General features: G+C 36.5%; 1 protein-coding gene across 1 annotated transcript in view; it reads right to left on the bottom strand.

The window, feature by feature from the left end:
• The window catches only part of PBRM1 (polybromo 1), a 125,346-nt gene that overhangs the window by 32,646 nt on the left and 73,688 nt on the right, over positions 1–19,012 (bottom strand). Inside the window, exon 18 of the mRNA XM_051985010.1 lies at positions 13,825–14,036. Within this exon, the coding sequence (XP_051840970.1) occupies positions 13,825–14,036 (212 nt within the window). The remainder of the gene's footprint in view (positions 1–13,824; positions 14,037–19,012) is intronic.

Below are 19,012 nucleotides of genomic sequence, written 5' to 3'. Positions count from 1 at the left end.
TAATTTTAGATCTGGTACAGCTAGGCCATCTTCATTTAATTTTTTTTTTCATTAATTCCCTTGAAATTCTTGATCTTTTGTTTTTCCATATGAACTTTGTTGTTATTTTTACTAGGGCATTAAAATAGTTTTTTTTTTTTTTTTTTTTTTTTTGGGAGTCTGATTGGTATAGCACTAAATAAATAGATGAGTTTAGGTAGTATTATAATCTTTATTATATTTGCTCACCCTACCCAAGAACATTTAATATTTTTCCAATTGGTTAGAGTTGATTTTATTTATGTGGAAAGTGTTTTGTAGTTTTGCTCATATAGTTTCTGATTTTCCCTTGGTAGATAGATTCCTAAATATTTTATACTATTGGAAGTTACTTTAAATGGAATTTCTCTTTGTAACTCTAAGTGCTGGATTTTATTAGTGATATATAAGAATGCTTATGACTTATGTGGGTTTATTTTATATCCTGCAACTTTACTAAAGGTGTGGATTATTTCTAATAGCTTTTTAGTAGAATCTCTGGGGTTCTCTAAGTATACCATCATATCATCAGCTAAGAGTGATAATTTGGTTTCCTCATTATCTACTCTAATTCCTTTAATCTTTTTCTCAATTCTTATTGCCAAAGCTAGCATTTCTAATACAACATTGAATAGTAATGGCGATAGTAGGCAACCTTGTTTCACTCCTGATCTTATTGGGAATGGTTCCAGTTTATCCCCATTACATATGATGCTTACTGATGGTTTTAAATAGATGCTACTGATTATTTTGAGGAAAAGTCCATTTATTCCTATACTCTCAAGTGTTTTTAATAGGAATGGATGTTGGATTTTATCAATGTTTTTTTTCTGCATCTATTGAGATGATTTTTGTTAATTTGATTATTATGGTCAATTATACTAATAGTTTTCCTAATATTGAACAAGCCCTGCATTCCTGGCATAAATCCTACTTGATCATGGTGCATTATCCTGAGGATGATTTTCTGTAGTCTTTTTGCTAATATCTTATTTAAGATTTTAGCATCAATATTCATACTTTTCTTTCTGTTTTCAATCTACCTGGTTTAGGTATCAGTACCACTTCTGTGTCATAAAAGGAACTGGGTAGGACTCCTTCATTCCCTATTTTTTCAAATAGTTTATATAGCATTGGGGGTAATTGTTCTTTATATATTTGGGAGAATTCACATGTAAATACATCTGGTCCTGGGGATTTTTCTTAGGGAGTTGATTAATAGCTTGTTCTTTTCCTTTTTCTGAAATGGGACAATTTAAGCAATATACTTCCTTCTCTGTTAATCTGGGAAGCCTATATTTTTGGAGATAGTCATCCATTTCACTTAGGTTATCAAATTTATTGGCATAAAGCTGGGCAAAATAACTCCTTATTATTGTCCTAATTTCCTCTTCATTAGTGGAAAGTTCTCCCTTTTCATTTTTAAGACTAACAATTTCATTTTCCTTTTTCTAATCAGATTTATCAAAGGTTTATCTATTTTACTTTTTCATAAAACCAACTCTTAGTTCTATTTATTAATTCAATAGTTTTTTTTTACTTTCAATATTATTGTTTCCTTTTAATTTTAGAATTTCAAGTTTAATATTTGATTGGGGGTTTTTAATTTGGCCTTTTTCTAGCCTTTTAAGTTGCAAGCCCAATTCATTGATCTTCTCTTTCTCTATTTTATTCAAGTAAGGCTCTAAAGATATAAAATTTCCCCTTATTACCATTTTGGTGGCATCCCATAAATTTTGGTATGTTGTCTCATCGTTGTCATGATCTTGAGTGAAATTATTGTGTCTATAATTTGCTGATTCACCCATTCATTGGTTAGGATGAGATTATTTAGTTTCCAATTCCTTTTTGGTCTATTTACTCCGAGCTTTTTGTTAAATGTAGTTTTTATTGTATTGTGATCTGAAAAGAATGCATTTACCATTTCTGCCTTTCTGCATTTAGTTTTGGGGTCTTTATGTCCTAATATATGGTCAGTTTTTGTATAGGTTCCATGAACTGCTGAGAAGAAAGTGTACTCCTTTCCATCTCCATTCATTTTTCTTCAAAGATCTATCATACTTAATCTTTCTAATATTCTATTTACCTCTTTTAATTTCTTTCTTATTTGTTTTGTGGTTTGATTTATCTAATTCTGAGAGTGCAAGTTTTTGCTGTCTATTTCTTTTTGCAACTCTTAATTTTTCCTTTAGGAAGTTAGATGCTATACCACTTGGTGCATATATGTTTAGTATTGATATTGCTTCATTGTCTATGCTACCCTTTAGCAAGATATAGTTTCCTTCCTTATCTCTTTTTATTACATCAATTTTTGCTTTTGCTTGGTCTGAGATAAGGATGGCTACCCTTGCTTTTTTGACTTCACAGTAGATTCTGTCCAGCCTTTTTTTACTCTGTATGTATCTCCCTGCTTTAAATGTGTTTGCTGAAGGGACCTGTATGTGCCAAAATGTTTGTGGCAGCCCTGTTTGTAGTGGCTAGAACTGGAAAATGAATGGATGCCCATCAATTGGAGAATGGTTGAGTAAATTGTGGTATATGAATGTTATAGAATATTATTATTCTGTAAGAAATGACCAGAACCAGGAGATCATTATATACCTCAACAACGATACTGTTTGAGGATAAATTTTGATGGAAGTGGATTTCCTGGACAAAGAGATCAACTCAGTTTCAATTGATTAAGGATGGACAGAAGCAGCTACACCCAAAGAAAGAACACTGGGAAATGAATGTAAACTGCTTGCATTTTTGTTTTTCTTCCCAGGTTATTTTTACCTTCTGAATCCAATTCTTCCTGTGCAACAAAAGAACTGTTCAGTTCTGCACACATATATTGTATATAGGATACACTATAACATATTTAACTTGTACAGGACTGCTTGCCATCTGGGGGAGGGGAAAAGTCGGAACAGAAGTGACTGCAAGGGATAATGTTATAAAAAAATTACCCAGGCATGGGCTCTGTCAATAAAAAGTTATAATTAATAAAAATAAATAAAAAATGTGTTTCCTGTAAACAACATATTGTAGGGTTCTGACTTTTGGTCCAGTCTGCTATCCGCCTCCCCTTTATGGGAGAGTTCATCCCATTCATATTTATGGTTAAAGTTACTAATTCTATATTTTCTGCCATCTTCCTATCCCCAGATTATGCTTTTCTTTTTCTTGCCCCCCCCCCCTCCCAGTATTAAACTTATGGGTACCACTTGCATCATGCAGCTCTCCCTCTTTAGGATCCCTCTCTCCCCCCCCTTCTTGTACCCTTCCCTTATTACTCTTTTCCTTTTCCCTTTTCCTCTCCCACTTTTTAATGAGAGAGAAGTTTCTCTGTAAAACAAATGTGTCAATTATTTTCTCTTTGAGCCAACTCTGATGAGAGTCACACAATGTTCCTCCCCCTCTCTAAATTCCCTCAGATATGCTAGGTTTTTTTTGCCTCTTCGTGGGATGTAGTTTCCCTCTTTTTATCTTCTCTTTTCTGACACTATCCACTTTCTACTTCTATTTCTCTTTTTAAAAATGTTATATCAATAAAATCAAATTATACATGTGGTCTTTATGTATATCCAAAACAGAAATACAGTTCTCAAGAGTTCTTTTTACCTTTTTCTGCTTTTTTTGAGTCCTATGGTTATAGATCAAATTTTTTTTTAGATCTGGTTTTTTCCTTAGAAACAAGTGGAATTCATCTGTTTCATTAAATGTCCATTTTCTTCCATGGAAGAAAATGCTCAGCTTAGCGGGGTAATTTATTCTTGGCTGCATTCCAAATTCTTTTGCCTTTTGGAATATCAGATTCCAGGCCCATTGAACCTTTAATGTAGAAGCAGCCAGATCTTGAGTGATCCTTATTGTGGCAAGTTGGTATTTGAATTGTTTTTTTCTGGCTGCTTGCAATATTTTTTAGTTCTGAAATTTGGCCACAATATTCCTTGGAGTTCTTATTTTAGGTCTTTTCCAGAAGATGTTTGATGAATTCATTCAATGCCTATTTTACCTTCTGATTTTATTACATCTGGGCAATTCTCTTTGATGATTTCCTGTAAAATAGTATCTAGGCTCTTTTTTTCATCATAATTTTCAGGAAGTCCAATGACCCTCAGATTATCTCTCCTAGACCTATTTTCCAGGTCTGTTGTTTTTCCAAATAGATATTTAACAATTTTTTCTAATTTTTCATTTTTTTTTTTTTGGTTTTATTTGACTGATTCTTGATATCTCAATGAATCATTCATTTCTATTTGTTCAGTTCTGATTTTTAATGAGTTATTTTCTTCATTAGCTTTTTTTTAACTTCCTTTTGTATATGTCCAATTGAGTTTTTAAATGAGTTATTTTGCTCTATGGAATTTTTTTCCATTTCAACAATTTTTTTTTTTAAGTGAGTTATTTTCTTTTTCCAATTCACAAATCCTACTTTCTTGGGAGTTCTTTATCTTTTCCAATTCACAAATCCTGCTTTCCTGGGAGTTCTTTACCTTTTCCAATTCACATTTCAGGAAATTGTTACTCTCTTGCATAGCTTCTCTTTCCTTTCCCCATTTTTCTTCTATCTCTGTTTTAAGATTTTTTATAGTTTCTTCTAGGAGAGCCTTTTGTGTTGGGGACCAGATTACATCCCCCTTTGGGGTATTGTCTGGAGACTGTCTGTTATTAGGCTCCTTGGGGTTGAAAATCTGCACTCTTTCTGTATAGAAGCTATCGACTGTCATTTTGATATTTTTTACTCAGTTTTTTTTTTAAAGCCTTTAGGGACTGCCTTCAGGGCAAGGAGGTTACCAGCTTCCTCTGCAGAGCAGGGATAGGTATATGGACAGTAACTGTCCTATCAATGGGTTGCAAAGAGTGGCTGAGCTGCAAGGGTGATCTGGGAAAAGCTCCACCTTGAAGTGACTAAGCCTGGGTATCACCGACCAAGCTGCAGGAGGAGTCCCTCTGTGAGGAATAGCAACTGCCTTGGGGCTAGAGGCTGAGCAGTGAAAGTATCACCTCCTCCCCCCCCCCCCCACTCCAAACCCCTTTGGGTATTAGCAGTTGCCCTACCCCTCAGGGCACTAAAAGTGCCTCTCCCTGGGGAGCATAGTTGAGCTGGGGAAATTCCACTGCCCCAGGCCAAGCACCACACTGTGTAGATTAGAGGCTGCCCAGGGTTGTGCCCCACGCTGTGCAGATTTGTGACTGCACCTGAGAAAGCCCATAGCTGCAGAATGCAGCTGCAGAGCTGTGTTATGGTCTGCGCTGAGTCACTTCTGGTCCTAGGTGGGCACAGCCAGATCCTGTTAGGCTCTGGCGTTCTTCAGAGTACCCTCTACCCTAGGCTCTAATTTCTCTGCTGGTCCACTACTCCGCAACCAAAGCAAAGCAATCAGCCTATGGCAGAGAGCTCTCGGTAAATTTTCCAACCATGGAGACCTCCCTTCCCCAGTCCCGGTTCGCTCCAAATGCCAGCCTCTGGTTCTATCCCTGCCTGCACTGGTCTGTTCCTGCAGCTCAGGACAAACCTTTTCTGGTCACCTTCTAGATTATCTTTGGCTGGTGAGTTGTTGCACTTCCAATCTTCGTGAATTTTACCAGTCAAGGGCTATTTTGAGGCTGAATTTAATAATTGACAGTGAGGGTATGAGAGAAGTTCAAAAAGTTGCGTGTGCCTTCTCTGCCATCTTTTTTTGTTCACTTTCTGACTTTGTCCCCCCTGATGGTAGTTTCCCTAAGTGCTGGATCATAAAGGGTCTCAGCTTCCTCCCATTCTGGGCAATTCATAGTTTGTCAACATAAGTCACTGCTATGTGATTTGGAGGAACAAGTCCAGTTGGGACTTTCTCTCAGAGCCTAGAGGACACTTTCCCTCAAGTTCAGTGGAATGCTGCATAGTTCCTCTCTACATCTTCCCCCAACCTTCCAATTCAATGGTGTTTTGGCCTGTTCTTTCTGTTTGTTGGTTGTCTGTCCCCAGCAGAACAGAGCACTGCTAGACTGATAGCAGTCAGGGCTGATTTTTATCCATTGGGGTTTGGATTTCCCTTTTCTTGGAGGAGAGGAGGGTGAAGAAGAGTTGGGATGTCAGTTGCTTTTATTTTTGAATTTAACAAGTTTTCAGTTCCATATTCTCTCCCTCCTTTCCCAACCCATTGAGAAGGCAAGAAATAATATTCACTATACATATGCAGTTATGTAAAACATTTTCACCTTGGCCATGTTGGTAATCCCCTTCCCCAACCCCCAACCTGTGAAAGCAAGAACAATGAAGTGAAAAAAAATGTTTCAATCTGCACTTAAGAGTGTATCAATTTTCTCTTTGGAATTGGATTGATGTGTTGATCAGAAGAGCTAAGCCTTTCACAACTGACCAAAATTATAATACATCTGTTACTATGCAGACTTTGCATTGGTTTCATGTAAGTTTTTCCAGGTTTTTTCTAAAGTCATTCCCATTATCACTTCTTACAGTATAATAGTATTCCATCATAAACATATATCCAACTTGTTTGGCCATTTACCAAGTGATAGGCATCTCTTCAGTTTCCAATTCTTTTCCACTGCCAAAAAGAGCTGCTATAAATATTTTTGTGACATATGGGTCTTTTTAAAATCTTTTTGAGGCCCAGACCTAGTAGTGGTATTGCTGGGCCAATGCAATGAATATATACATACTTTTATTGCTCTTTCGGGCATAAACTGAGCTAAGTGAAATGAGCATAGGAGATCATTGTACACTGCAACAATAAGATTATATGATTATCAATTCTGATGGATGTGGCTCTTTTCAACAATGAAGGAATTCAGGCCAATTCCAATAGACTTGTGATGGAGAGAGTCATGTGCACCTGACAAGGGGAGCCCCCAAACTCTAAAACTCCTTGAAAGACAGATTTTCCATGAATCCTAGCCTCTGTAAAAGATCCTGAGAGACTGCACCACCTCCACTGATAATACCCATTACTGATTAAGCTTCCCATTGAATTAAAGAGCCTTATTCAATTCTGTTCAATTCCAGCTCAAACTCCACCCACCAGCCTCCACTGGGAGCAGGCTTCAGCTTGTAGCTAAGACTTCTATTACAAAAAGAGCCAATTTTAAACTCACTCCTTTGCAGAGGACCTAATATGCCTTGCTATGCCATGCCATGCCATGCCAAGGAAACCTCTGCCTGCTGAAATAATATTCTCTTTCAGCGTTATACTTTCTTTATCTTCCTCACCTATTTCCCTAATAAGACTTCCTATCTCTCTGTCCGGACCTTGCCACTAAGGAATTCAGTCTTCTCTTCATGCATAGCAAAGGCTGACTTCCCAATGCCTAAAATAAACTTCTTTTTATCAGTCTAGCTTTTCAGGTTCGTAAATTCCTTTAAGAAGAACCTCTGCGCTGCCAGAAGGGGGTTCCCACAACCCCCTATCTTGCACCAATCCTAAAGGAGTTTTAGGGGAGCCAAACCTCTTTATTTGATTCCCTGAACCCTGGAACTGCCATTAACATCATCATTTAACTCCCTGACCACCAGGAACCCTAATATCATCACACCCAGAGAGAGAAGATTGTGGAGACTGAGTGTGGATCACAACATAGTATTTTCATCTTTTTTCTTGTTGTCTGCTTGCTTTCCCCTGCCCCCTTTCTTATCTTTTTTTCCCCCCTTTGAGCTTATTTTTCTTGTGCACCATGATAAATGTGGAAATATAGTTAAAAGAATTGCTCATGTTTAACCTACATTGGATTGCTTGCTATTTGGGGGAGGTTAAAGGGAAGAAGGTACGGAGAAAAATTTGGAACACAAGGTTTTGCAAGAGTGAATGTTGAGAACTATCTCTGCAGGTATTTTGAAAAATAAAAATCTATTATTACAAAAAAATCTTTTCACCTTGCAAAAAACAAACAAAAAAGCCCAACAACCCATTTTGCCTCCCAAGATCTTCTCTATCTCTTGATTGATTGTAAAATCTTCCCTTAACTATAGATTTGACAGGAAAAATTTTTCATGTTCCTCTAATTTGATTATATCACCCTTTATGTCTAGATCACACACTAATCTTGAACACATATCATGACACATGGCATGAAATATTAGTCCATGCCTAATTTCTGCAATATTGTTTTCCAGCAATTTTGGGGCATATTCTTGAAAAAAAATTCCATAACAGCTACACCCAAAGAAAGAACACTGGGAAATGAATATAAACTGCTTGCATTTTTGTTTTTCTTCCCGGGTTATTTATACCTTCTGAATCCAATTCTCTCTCTCTCTCTTTTTTTTTTAATAACTTTTTATTGACAGAACCCATGCCAAGGTAATTTTTTACAGCATTATTCCTTGCACTCACTTCTATTCCAATTTTTCCCCTCCCTCCCTCCAACCCCTCCCCCAGATGTTAAGCAGTCCTTTACATGCTAAGTAGGTTACAGTATATCCTAGATACAATATATGTGTGCAGAACCGAACAGTTTTCTTGTTGCACAGGGCTCCCTGTGGAAGGAGGGAGGGGAAAAATCAGAACAGAAGTGAGTGCAAGGAATGTTGTTGTAAAAAATTACCCTGGCATGGGTTCTGTCAATAAAAAGTTATTTTAAAAAAATGCAAAAAAAAAAAAAAAAGAAAAAAACCCTCCATTTTTACTAAACATAGTCACAAAATTTTAATTGCATTTATAACCAGTTATCTCTGTGAATCAGGATTTTTCTGTCTTATTCTCAAAGAAGCAGCTCAACATAAGTGGCTCTTTCAACAACAGTATACTGAAACTAAAACTTAGTTGCCAAGAAACAAAATCTATGGTCTTAAATTATTTGACTATTCTGATAAACATCTAACAAAATTAAGAAACCAGAAAAATTTATGTACTGAACAAAGTTTTCTTCATGAAAAACAAATCTCTTATTTCTCATTATATTAAATAGTTTATTGAAAGCTAAAGACTAGAGGGACGAAAAAATGTTGAGAAGCCAAGTCCTAACTCAATAAATGCTTTTTTGCTCAAGATTCTAAATCTGTCTTATAAACTGATCTGAGATTTACTGCCTTTTAGTATTGTCTTTATTAATAGACTATTATAGTCATTCTCTGAATGTTTCTTGGTTTTAAAAGCCAACTCAAAAGTCTAAAAGAGTCTCCTTTGATCTCCCTATTTAGTAATATTGTTTTTGTAGACCTTAAACAAGGTTTTTTAAAAGGAAAACAAAACAAAACAAAACCCTCTGTTAACTGGGTCCACAACAACTTTATGTTACATAATATCAATTGGGCCCTCATGACTTCAGGGCAGCCCTTCCTTAATTGATTCACTCTCCATTCACCATTGTGGCTTTTAATCCCTTCTCAAATTTCACACTGCCTCCACTTCTTCCTACCTTTCAGCTAAGCACTTCATTTTTCATTGAAAAAACCAGGGCCGTTCACGAAGAGCTCCTTCCCTTCTTGTCATCTCCCATCACTCAGTGGCCTTCTATAACTTTTCTCTTCCCTTATGCATGTCTCAAGGAAGACATGACTTTCCCTGCCAAGAATGAACCCCATTTGGGGCACAAGTGATCTCATTCCATCTCATCTTCTCCAGCAGACTATCCCCTCTCTCATATCTTCAGTTCTATCAAGTGTTTGCTTCCTTCCCTATTTGCTTAAAAACATGGCTCTTTGATTATTCTATGGGCCTTCCCTATCACAGCAAACTTTCTCAAGAAGGCTTTCTATAACATTTCCTTTCCTCTCACTATCTTAACTCTATAATTCTGTTTCTGTCCTTGTCATTCAAATCAAACTGTTGCCTCTAAAGTTATTTCTACTATTATTTCTTAAATGCCAAATTACCTCTTCACCTCTGACACTGCTGATAACTTTCTGCTTTCTAGGTTTTTGTGAATCTGCTCTACCCTGATTTTTCTCCTCCCTGACTGCTTCTCCTCAGCATCCATTGCTGCATATTTGTCCATGTCAAGCCCTCTAATGGTGAGTGTCCTGGGACTCATTTGATGATCTCATCAATTTTCATGGATTCAATGATCATTGTTATGATTCCCAAATCTACTTATCCAGCCCTAACCCCTCTGCTAACCTCTAAGCATGCATCTCTACTTGCTTATTGGATCTCAAACTCCACATGTACTCCCCAAACCCTCCTCTCTCCCAAACTTCCCTACTGCTGCGGCTCCCAATCATCCAGGCTGGCTCTCAATCTGTCTTCTCTTTCATTCCCCTTCCCTCCCACACCCAAGCCAATCTGTCAAGGCCTGTTGATTTGACCCTGGGAGCACCTCATGTTCTCTTTTTAGTCTACCTTCTTTCTTCTGACACTGGCACTTTACTACTGCAGATCCTTATCCCCCTATATCAGGACTATTCCAATGATCCTTTGGTTAGTCCTCCTAAAGATAACACAGATCTGACCATGTCAATTCTTTATTCAAGAAACTCCAGTGGCTCTTTATCAATTCCAGGATCAAATATAATATCCTTGGTTGAGCATCCCAGTGACACAGGCTGTTTCACGCACAAGACACTGTCTCCCAACTCTCTGCGTTTTACCAGCTACCCTCCATGCTTAGAATATCTATGTCCTGACTTCCCTGGCTTCCTTTAAGTTTTAGCTAAAATGATACCTTCTAGAAAAGGCCTTTCCTGTTCCTCCTTAATTCTAGTTTTTTCTGTCAGTTATTTCCAGTTTATTCTGTATATAGTTTGTTCATACCTAGATGTTTGCATATTGTCTCCCCATTATAACGTAGAGTGCCTGAGAAGAGACTACTTTTTGCCTTTCTTTGTTATCTGTAGCACTTAGCACAGTACCTGGCGCATAACATGCCCTTAATAAATGCTTGTCTATGGGCATGCATTATTTTGCTATAGTTATCCTTGTATCTGTCAAATTTCTTGTAAGCAAGGATCATGTCAACCAAATTTTATATCTTCATTTAATGTCTAAATAAAGCTCTATATGCAGCATAATAGGTATTTAGTCAGCATTTGTTGATTTGAAAGTAAAATGTTCAAAATAAACAGCTATTGATGCTGAGTGAAATGAGCAGGACCAGGAGATCATTATATACTTCAACAACATTATTATATGATGATCAATTCTGATGGACATGGCCCTCTTCAACAATGAGATGAACCAAATCAGTTCCATTTGTTCAATAATGAATAGAACTAGCTACACCCAGTGAAAGAATTCTGGGAAATGAGTGTGAACCACTACACAGCATTTTCAATCCCTCTTTTTGTCTGCCTGCATTTTTGATTTCCTTTACAGGTTAATTCTATATTATTTCAAAATCCAATTCTTCTTGTGCGGCAAAGTAACTGTGTGGATATGTATAGATATATTGTATTTAACATATACTTTAACATCTTTAATATGTACTGGTCTACCTGCCATCTGGGGGTGGGGGGAAGGAGGAGAAAAACTGGAACAAAAGGTTTTGCAAGGGTCAATGCTGAAAAATTACCCATGGATATATTTTGTAAATAAAAAGCTATAATAAAAAAATTAAAAAAAAACTATTGAACATGACCTTTTCATAAAAGAAAAACACAAAAATCCATAAGCTCATTCATGACTAAATTATAGACTGACTTATTTTAAGGTACACAAGAAATTCTGCAATACTCCAAATATTTTGTTTCTTTAAAAAAGGGTTCATCAGATGAATAGATTATCTATTCATTCAAATTCCATAACAGTTACTGTTGGTGAATCCTGTGAAAAACCATCTAGTATTCTGTCTGGATCTACTATTGGATTTACTGACAAAAGATCCTCACAGGTGGCCAAAAGTAACTGAGGCCAATATGAAACAAAGATGTCTTTTCTACATAATGTGTTGTGTAAGCTACTCAAAAGAATGACTCATCTCCAATTTAAAGATAATGCAGGAGTGAAGCTCAAATAGCTTTGGGCATATGTTACCTTCAAAATTTTAAGGTTTTTTGCTAAGCAATGATAATCAATGCAAACATTCAAAATAATTTGAAGGATCTCCTTCTTGGTAGCATTAAATATTTTCTGGATGGAAAATATGCTCAGTTTAATTTAAATTATACAACTCAGAAGAAGCCCTGCATTTGAAATCAGATGGCCTGGATTCTAATCTTGGCTATGGTACTAACAGAACAAGCTGTCTGGCCTCTCTGGGACTCAAGAGTCCTGGAAAATGAAAAGGTCCAACTGGATCATGTCAGGGTCTCTTTCTAGCTCTAAGACTATGAGATGATGACCTAGTTCCATGTTTTTGGTATGAGGATATACTAGGTGGCAGCCATGAAGACAATTTGATTGATGAATGACAAATAACATTTTCCCAAGGTTAGCTATGGACCACCTTTGCGGAAGTCCTTCTCTAGTGCTTCATGTAGTATGGATGTGACCCTGGACTGGCAAAAGGGACTTTAATGGAACAGAAGGATGCTAGACCAAGCTGAAAAGGCCATGATTATGGAACTATGTGCCATCTGAGAATCAGTTTCAGTTCACAGAGGCGTGTCACCAGGTAGGCTGGAGAGGGCTGAAATTTTTTGGCCAAAGCAACTCTCAAATGTTCTATCAGACTATAAAAGTGTGATTTGTGATAATGAACAGAATGCTCTCAGGAATTAAATTACCTTTTCCTAAATAAAAGCAATGATAATAATGATGATGATAAATAATGATATGATGATAAATAGCATTTAACAGTGCTTTAACTTTTGAAAAGCCTTAACATGTTGAATCATTTGACCTTCACAATAATTCTGTGAGGAAGATACTGCTATTACCCACATATTACAGATAAGGAAACTGAGTAAGATAGAGATGAAGTGACTTGCTCAGGTTCACACGACCAGTAAATGTCTGAAGCAGAACAGACAACAGCTTCATCTGACTCTTAAGTCCATGGTTGAACTATAGTTGTAGGCGAACCTTTTGGATAGACAACTCCATTGTTCAAGTGCTGACTGTCTAGGCCCCAAGCTTCTCCTCCTGAGACTTTGCATTAGAATTTCCATCAAAGGCTATGCTGGAACAAGGGGAAGGAATTAACTTCAAGAAAATAAGTTTTGCTCTTTGACCAAGTAAGTTATTTTGTTGGAAAGACTGAAATAATGGGCTAGAAGGAAATTCGTACATTCCAATTATTTATGCTAACTCATGATTCTATCGTAGGAAAAAGATTGCAAATTGACTATAGCACAAATCTGTTTGTAATGATTGCAAGTCTAACCAAAAAAAAAAAAAAAAACTCTTTAGCCCTTAAATGGTTACAAATCCTGGCAGATGGTAGCAAGCTCTTATTGACATGGCTGTAACAGAATTCTTTATGATAAATATTCAGTAAAATGATTTTTTTCTAGTTTGCACATGAGCAAGTTTCTGTCTCATTTTTAAAAATTTAAAAGCAATTCAAATTCAAGTATGTGTCTTGGAAGAAATACAAGATTGCATACGATGCATACTATTTTGAAGAAGCCTTACTAAGAATGAATGTATAAAATGCCTCCTAGCTTGTCAGATTCTTATTTGCTTGTCAGTCAACAAATTAAAAAGTTCTAAGTTCTTCTGTGAACTTTATCATCTTCTTGTTTACAGAGCCAGAGAAGGCATCTTTGTTTGCTATGCTGTACCTAGATTTCCAAACTTTTCAAGCCCTATGAAGAAATCTCACTGTGATGAGGATACACACAGTTCTCTTAATGACCTCTGTTGTAAGAGACATAATTTAAATTATGATTCTTCATTTATAAACTCAGGATAAACTCAGGATACTTTAATATTGAGGAATTTAATAAAATAAGCACCAACTTTCTTGGTCATTAAAAAAAAGAAAAGAAAAGAAACTCACCTCTCTTTTCTTCTTCCCTTTTAAGTTTATCTTCCTCTATTTCTTTTGGTAATTTTTCCTTTTTCTCTTTCTCCACATCATTATGGAGATGCTTTGTTGTATAACTGAGTGCTGGTGAGAGAAGGATCTCTCCATTCTTGCAGAGCTCATCACGGATTTTAATGAAGAATTGTTGAAGTTCTACTGCATCTTCATATATTTCTGAATCTGTCCTGGAAGGACATAGGGTACATTTTCAGTTGAATTATTATTATTACTCTTCCTTTTCTATCTCTTCTCATATGTGTCACATAGCATTAAAATGAGCATTTGTTCTGATACTGAATACAATTCAGGTACAAAGAAATAATGTGGATAAATTTCTAAGGTATCAATTAAAAAAAAGACTTTTACTTGTTTAATTACTATTTGTAATGTTGTGTATCTACTTCATATCACCTATGATATTTGCTTAGCAAATAGATGGCTTCTTAAGTTGAAAGGAATTCAAATTCAAACATTTAATGGGAAATCACATTTTCATCATTATAAGGTTTTGTTATAAGGCTTGAAGGGCTTTTGGTACATCCAAATACACCAAAGTTAGCATATAAATGTTTGCAACACAGGGCATATACTACTAGATTTTACATAATTCTCACAGGTGGGCTAGCATAGGCTCTGTAACTCTTAAAAAAATTTACTTCTTAATTAGGGAGCAGATGTCAAAGTGAACTAGTGCCCTTTCAACTTACCTTATTGCAGCACTGGCTGGGTGGGTTAACGGGACACACTATTCAAAGATGTGAGTTATAAGACTAGTAAACAGAAGAGATTCCCAAAATAGTTACGGAACTTTAAAAAAGGGCATCAACATCAATTTTGTTTCCAAATACCAGTTTTCATTTTCATTTCATTGTTGTTATAAAAAATGTTTCTGGACAACCAGGAGACTGTGACAGGAAAGTGAGGTTCAGAAAGATTAAGTGGCCTGGTCCATGGTTGTTATCACCAATAAATATCAGGACAAGTCCAGACCTGGAGGTCCTGATTCACAGTCCTACTTCAGTACATCATTACCAAGTAACTCCAGCTCAACATTTTCTCATACAGAAATGAGCACCAGTTCCTCATGCGGAAACGAGTAGCTGGTAAGAACATAAATGAATTTTGAACACTGGGGCCTGCAAAGTATCCAAGAAGGTAGGTGCCAGTCACATATTTTATCATGTAATCATTTTGTCAAGATAGGTCATTTTTGTCTCTGTCATCGTGAAGGGAGCTTGAAGGTGTGTTCTAGAGAGGGGAAGGAAAGCTTGTTTTTATTAGCTCTGGCAGTGCTATTTCTGGGACAGGAATGGCAGTAATGTACATAACAGTTATGTCACAAATGCCTCTAATCAAAGGAATTAATTTGAAGAATAAAACTTCTATGAAGCTATTATTTGAAACTTAAAACTTAGAATAAATGGAAGAGTGTGGCAAAGAACTTGGAGTTTTTCTTAAAAGCTATCTAAGCACAATCTTTTTTGGGTACAGAAGTAGTCATCATTCTCAGAAACACTGAGAGCTGTTTTCCTGGAAAAGTGTTATAGACACATAAATACCAATGGACTCAACTCTGAAGCATGTTTTGGGTATTCTGAAAGCTAGTTATTGAAAATACTGAATGGGTAACTGCAGGTAAATAGTATGCAATTTTAAGTTAAAGGTCATTTGTATATTCAGTGATGACTATAGAACTCTTGTGTGAGGGAGTGGTAAAGAAACTTTCTTGGTGTAAATGACACCAGGTAATCAACAAATTAATGGTTAAAAGAAAGTGAAAAAACAGGCTAACTTTTTCTGTGGAAAATGGTTATTATTATTTTTTTTCATATTGAAGGGAAAAATAGAATAAAAATGTAAAAGTAAAAGACCTGATTCTATTCTAAGGCAAACATTCTGGTTAATTTATGGGAAAACTTTATCAAAGGAAGCAGATAATCTAAGGAAAGAAATTATGAATTTTTCAAGGTCTTTGTTATACTTCTCCTGTCCCTGTATATCACTTACTTAACTGTAGAACTCTAAATGCAGCAGAGTGGAATATTTACTCCAGAAGCAATGCCAGCAGATGAAGGTGGAAAGTGGCCAAATGTTTGAAACTACAGTTGAAGTAGAAATACTATGCATTTTCTTTAAAAGTAATGAAAAAGGCAAAGTTTCCTTCTCAAAGTCACTCTTGCATTTTTATGAAATATTGCTGTCCAACAACTTATTCAAATATCTCCACTGCAATGTAATGTATTACAGAGGGTCAAATCCTTTGTTTTAATAGTCATTTTAAAAAACTTTTTGTTCTTGTAAATGAATTTTCTAACTGAATCACAAAGCTACTTTGTTGAGTTCTGAATCATTTCCCTGTCAGCCCAACAAACATTTATGGAATGCTTGCTGTGTGTAGTTATTGTCAGGGGATGGGATGAAATTAGATATATGGAGAGTGAGAAATGAAGAATTTACCAATTAGATGAGCAATAAGGAAGATAAACCATGACAGAAACATACTATCTAAAAAAGGCTGCCTCAAAGTATGCCTTTACGATTCTTCTAATACTGTACCAAATGACTGCATGATTACCTCTTTTCCTTTCTCCCATCTAAAGAATCTGTTGTAGTTTTGCCAGAATCAAATAGCCTATAGATTTCTTGTCCTTAAAAATGTTTATGTCACTTATGGTACAATTTGAGATGTAGGGGAGTTGATAACCAAGTTTTCTGCAATAAAAACCTCTCTGAACAAAACAAGGTGGCTTCCTGTGGGTGACAATTTAGGAAATGCAGAGAAGCCACATGGTGGTCTCTGTGTTTAAGTGCAAGTAGCAATGAGCCCAGATCCCACCAGGTAAGGAAATCTACTAGGACAGGACCCTTGAAATTTGGGGTAGGAACTTGACTTATGGGACTACTAACAAGTCTGTCCCAGTAGGAGATCTGAGCTTTAGTTTCTTTGTAAAATATATGAACTGGATGAGATCCCAGACTCTTCACTCTCCTTGTATTTCCTGGCAATTTGGTGAAGCCTATGAAACCCTTCTTAGAATAAAAGATTAAAAAAATAATAATAATGAGGAAAATAACCAGCATTTAAAAAAGTACTTTGAAGATGGCAAAGTAATTTATAAATATCTCATTTTATCCTCACAACTCTGAAAGTTAGACATAATTATTATTATTTCTGACTTTAAGATGAGAGAACTGAGGTAGACAGAGGTTAAATGACTTGTCCAGGGTCACTTAGCTATCTGAGGCTGGATTTAAACTCAGGTCTTGTGCTCTATTTTCACTGCACCATCTAGCTGCCTCATAATAAGATTATAAACAAAATGAGAAAAACAATATTTTTCAGAGGTTCAAGGCTACTCTGAAATCCACCCATAAAAGGGAGCCCATAAATCCTTCAAGCTCCCTCTGATTCCAATCCACAGGCCAAGATTTTCAATCTCCTGAAATTATCCAGAGGCAGCACAGTGTAGAAGAGGGGAAGACCTGGGTTCAAATTCTGCCTGATACCTCTTGGCTCTTCATCAGCAGACTTGTCACTGCTCCTGTGTGGCCCAGACTGTCAATCTCAGGCAAGCTATAGTTCCCCAGCAGCTCAGGGAGTGAAAGCAGAGGTCTGGAAGGGCAGTCTCCCTCTAAACCCTCCCCTCTCCCCCAACTCTTACTAAGTCCTAATGTACTAAAAGTCTCTGCAAGTGCTATGAGAGGTCCACTATACTCTCAGGGACACCTCTGAATTCTCTAGTCATGTAGTCCAAGGCACACCTATGGAGGAAGCCCCTCTACACAATCTTTACCAAGCGGCTCACTAGCTTTGTTCACAGGGAGAGAAGAATTCAAGTCCTACCCAAGACCCTGGGCAAGGCACCTAACCTCTGCTTGGCTCAGTCCCCTCATCTATAAATAAGGATAACAATAGCATCCACCTTTCAGGTTATTGTCAGGATAAAATGAGATAATAAATGTCAGCTGTTGCTACTACCACCACCATTACAGCTCCTACTCCTCCTACTAGACAGCCAATTCTATTTTGGAAGTTCATTTTCTTTTCTATATAACAGCTCATTATTCAAAGAAAGTAATAAATACAATATCTAAGTAACTTTTAGTGTAGGGATTCTTAAATTGCAGTCTATGAACTTTAAAAAAATTTGGATAATCATTTCAATGTAATCAATTTATTTTTAAATTCTGATATATTTTGTTTTAATGTTTTTAAAATCATTATTCTGAAGAGGTCCACAGATTTCACCAAACTGACTACCCAAGGGGTCTATAACCTCCAAAAAGGTTCAGAATTTAAAGAACTTTAGCTCGTTACCAACTATCTTTTTTTTTTTTCACCCTTCAAGTATGTCAAAAAAATCACATAGAATATATGAAAGGATCTCCAATTGAGAGTCTTGAGTTCTAGATCTGACTCTTGGCTCTGCTTCTTATCAGCTGTGTGACTTTGAGTAAGTCCTTTAACTTAAATGTCAAGTCCATACTTGGGTTCAAAAAAATCAAATGCACAAGAAAGACCTGGTGTGCTATGGATAGACAAGAGTTCACATGAAAAACAATCTGGTGATCTCACTGAACACTTAACCATTGAATGGGCTGTCTCAGAACCTGCTGGGTTCTCTTTTAACGGAACAGCACTTGTTGGAGCTGTCACAGGGCATCTTGGGCAGGTCTGACTAAAGCTCTGAGGTCCCGATCAACTTTGTTTTTCATGATTCTATGCTTCTGAACCAGGAGATCATTATACACTTCGACAACGATATTGTATGAGGATGTATTCTGATGGAAGTGGATTTCTCTGACAAAGAGACTTAACTGAGTTTCATTGGATAAATGATGGACAGAAACAGCTACACCCAAAAAAGGAATACTGGGAAATGAACGTGAACTATTTGCATTTTTGATTTTCTTCCCGAGTTATTTTTACCTTCTGAATCCAATTCTCCCTGTGCAGCGGGAGAACTGTTTGGTTCTGCAAATATGTATTGTATCTAGGATATACTGCAACATATTTAACATATATAGGACTGCTTGCCATCTTGGGGGGGGGGAGGAAGGAGGGAGGGGAAAAAACGAAACATAAGTGATTGCAAGGGATAATGTTGTGTAAAAATTATCCTGGCATGGATTCTGTCAATACAAAGTTATTATTAAATAA

Source organism: Antechinus flavipes, chromosome 1 (genome assembly GCF_016432865.1).
Source record: "Antechinus flavipes isolate AdamAnt ecotype Samford, QLD, Australia chromosome 1, AdamAnt_v2, whole genome shotgun sequence".
NCBI lineage: Eukaryota > Metazoa > Chordata > Mammalia > Dasyuromorphia > Dasyuridae > Antechinus > Antechinus flavipes.
The sequence above is the reverse complement of the archived record's forward strand: the minus strand, read 5'-3'. Positions and strand labels throughout refer to the sequence as shown.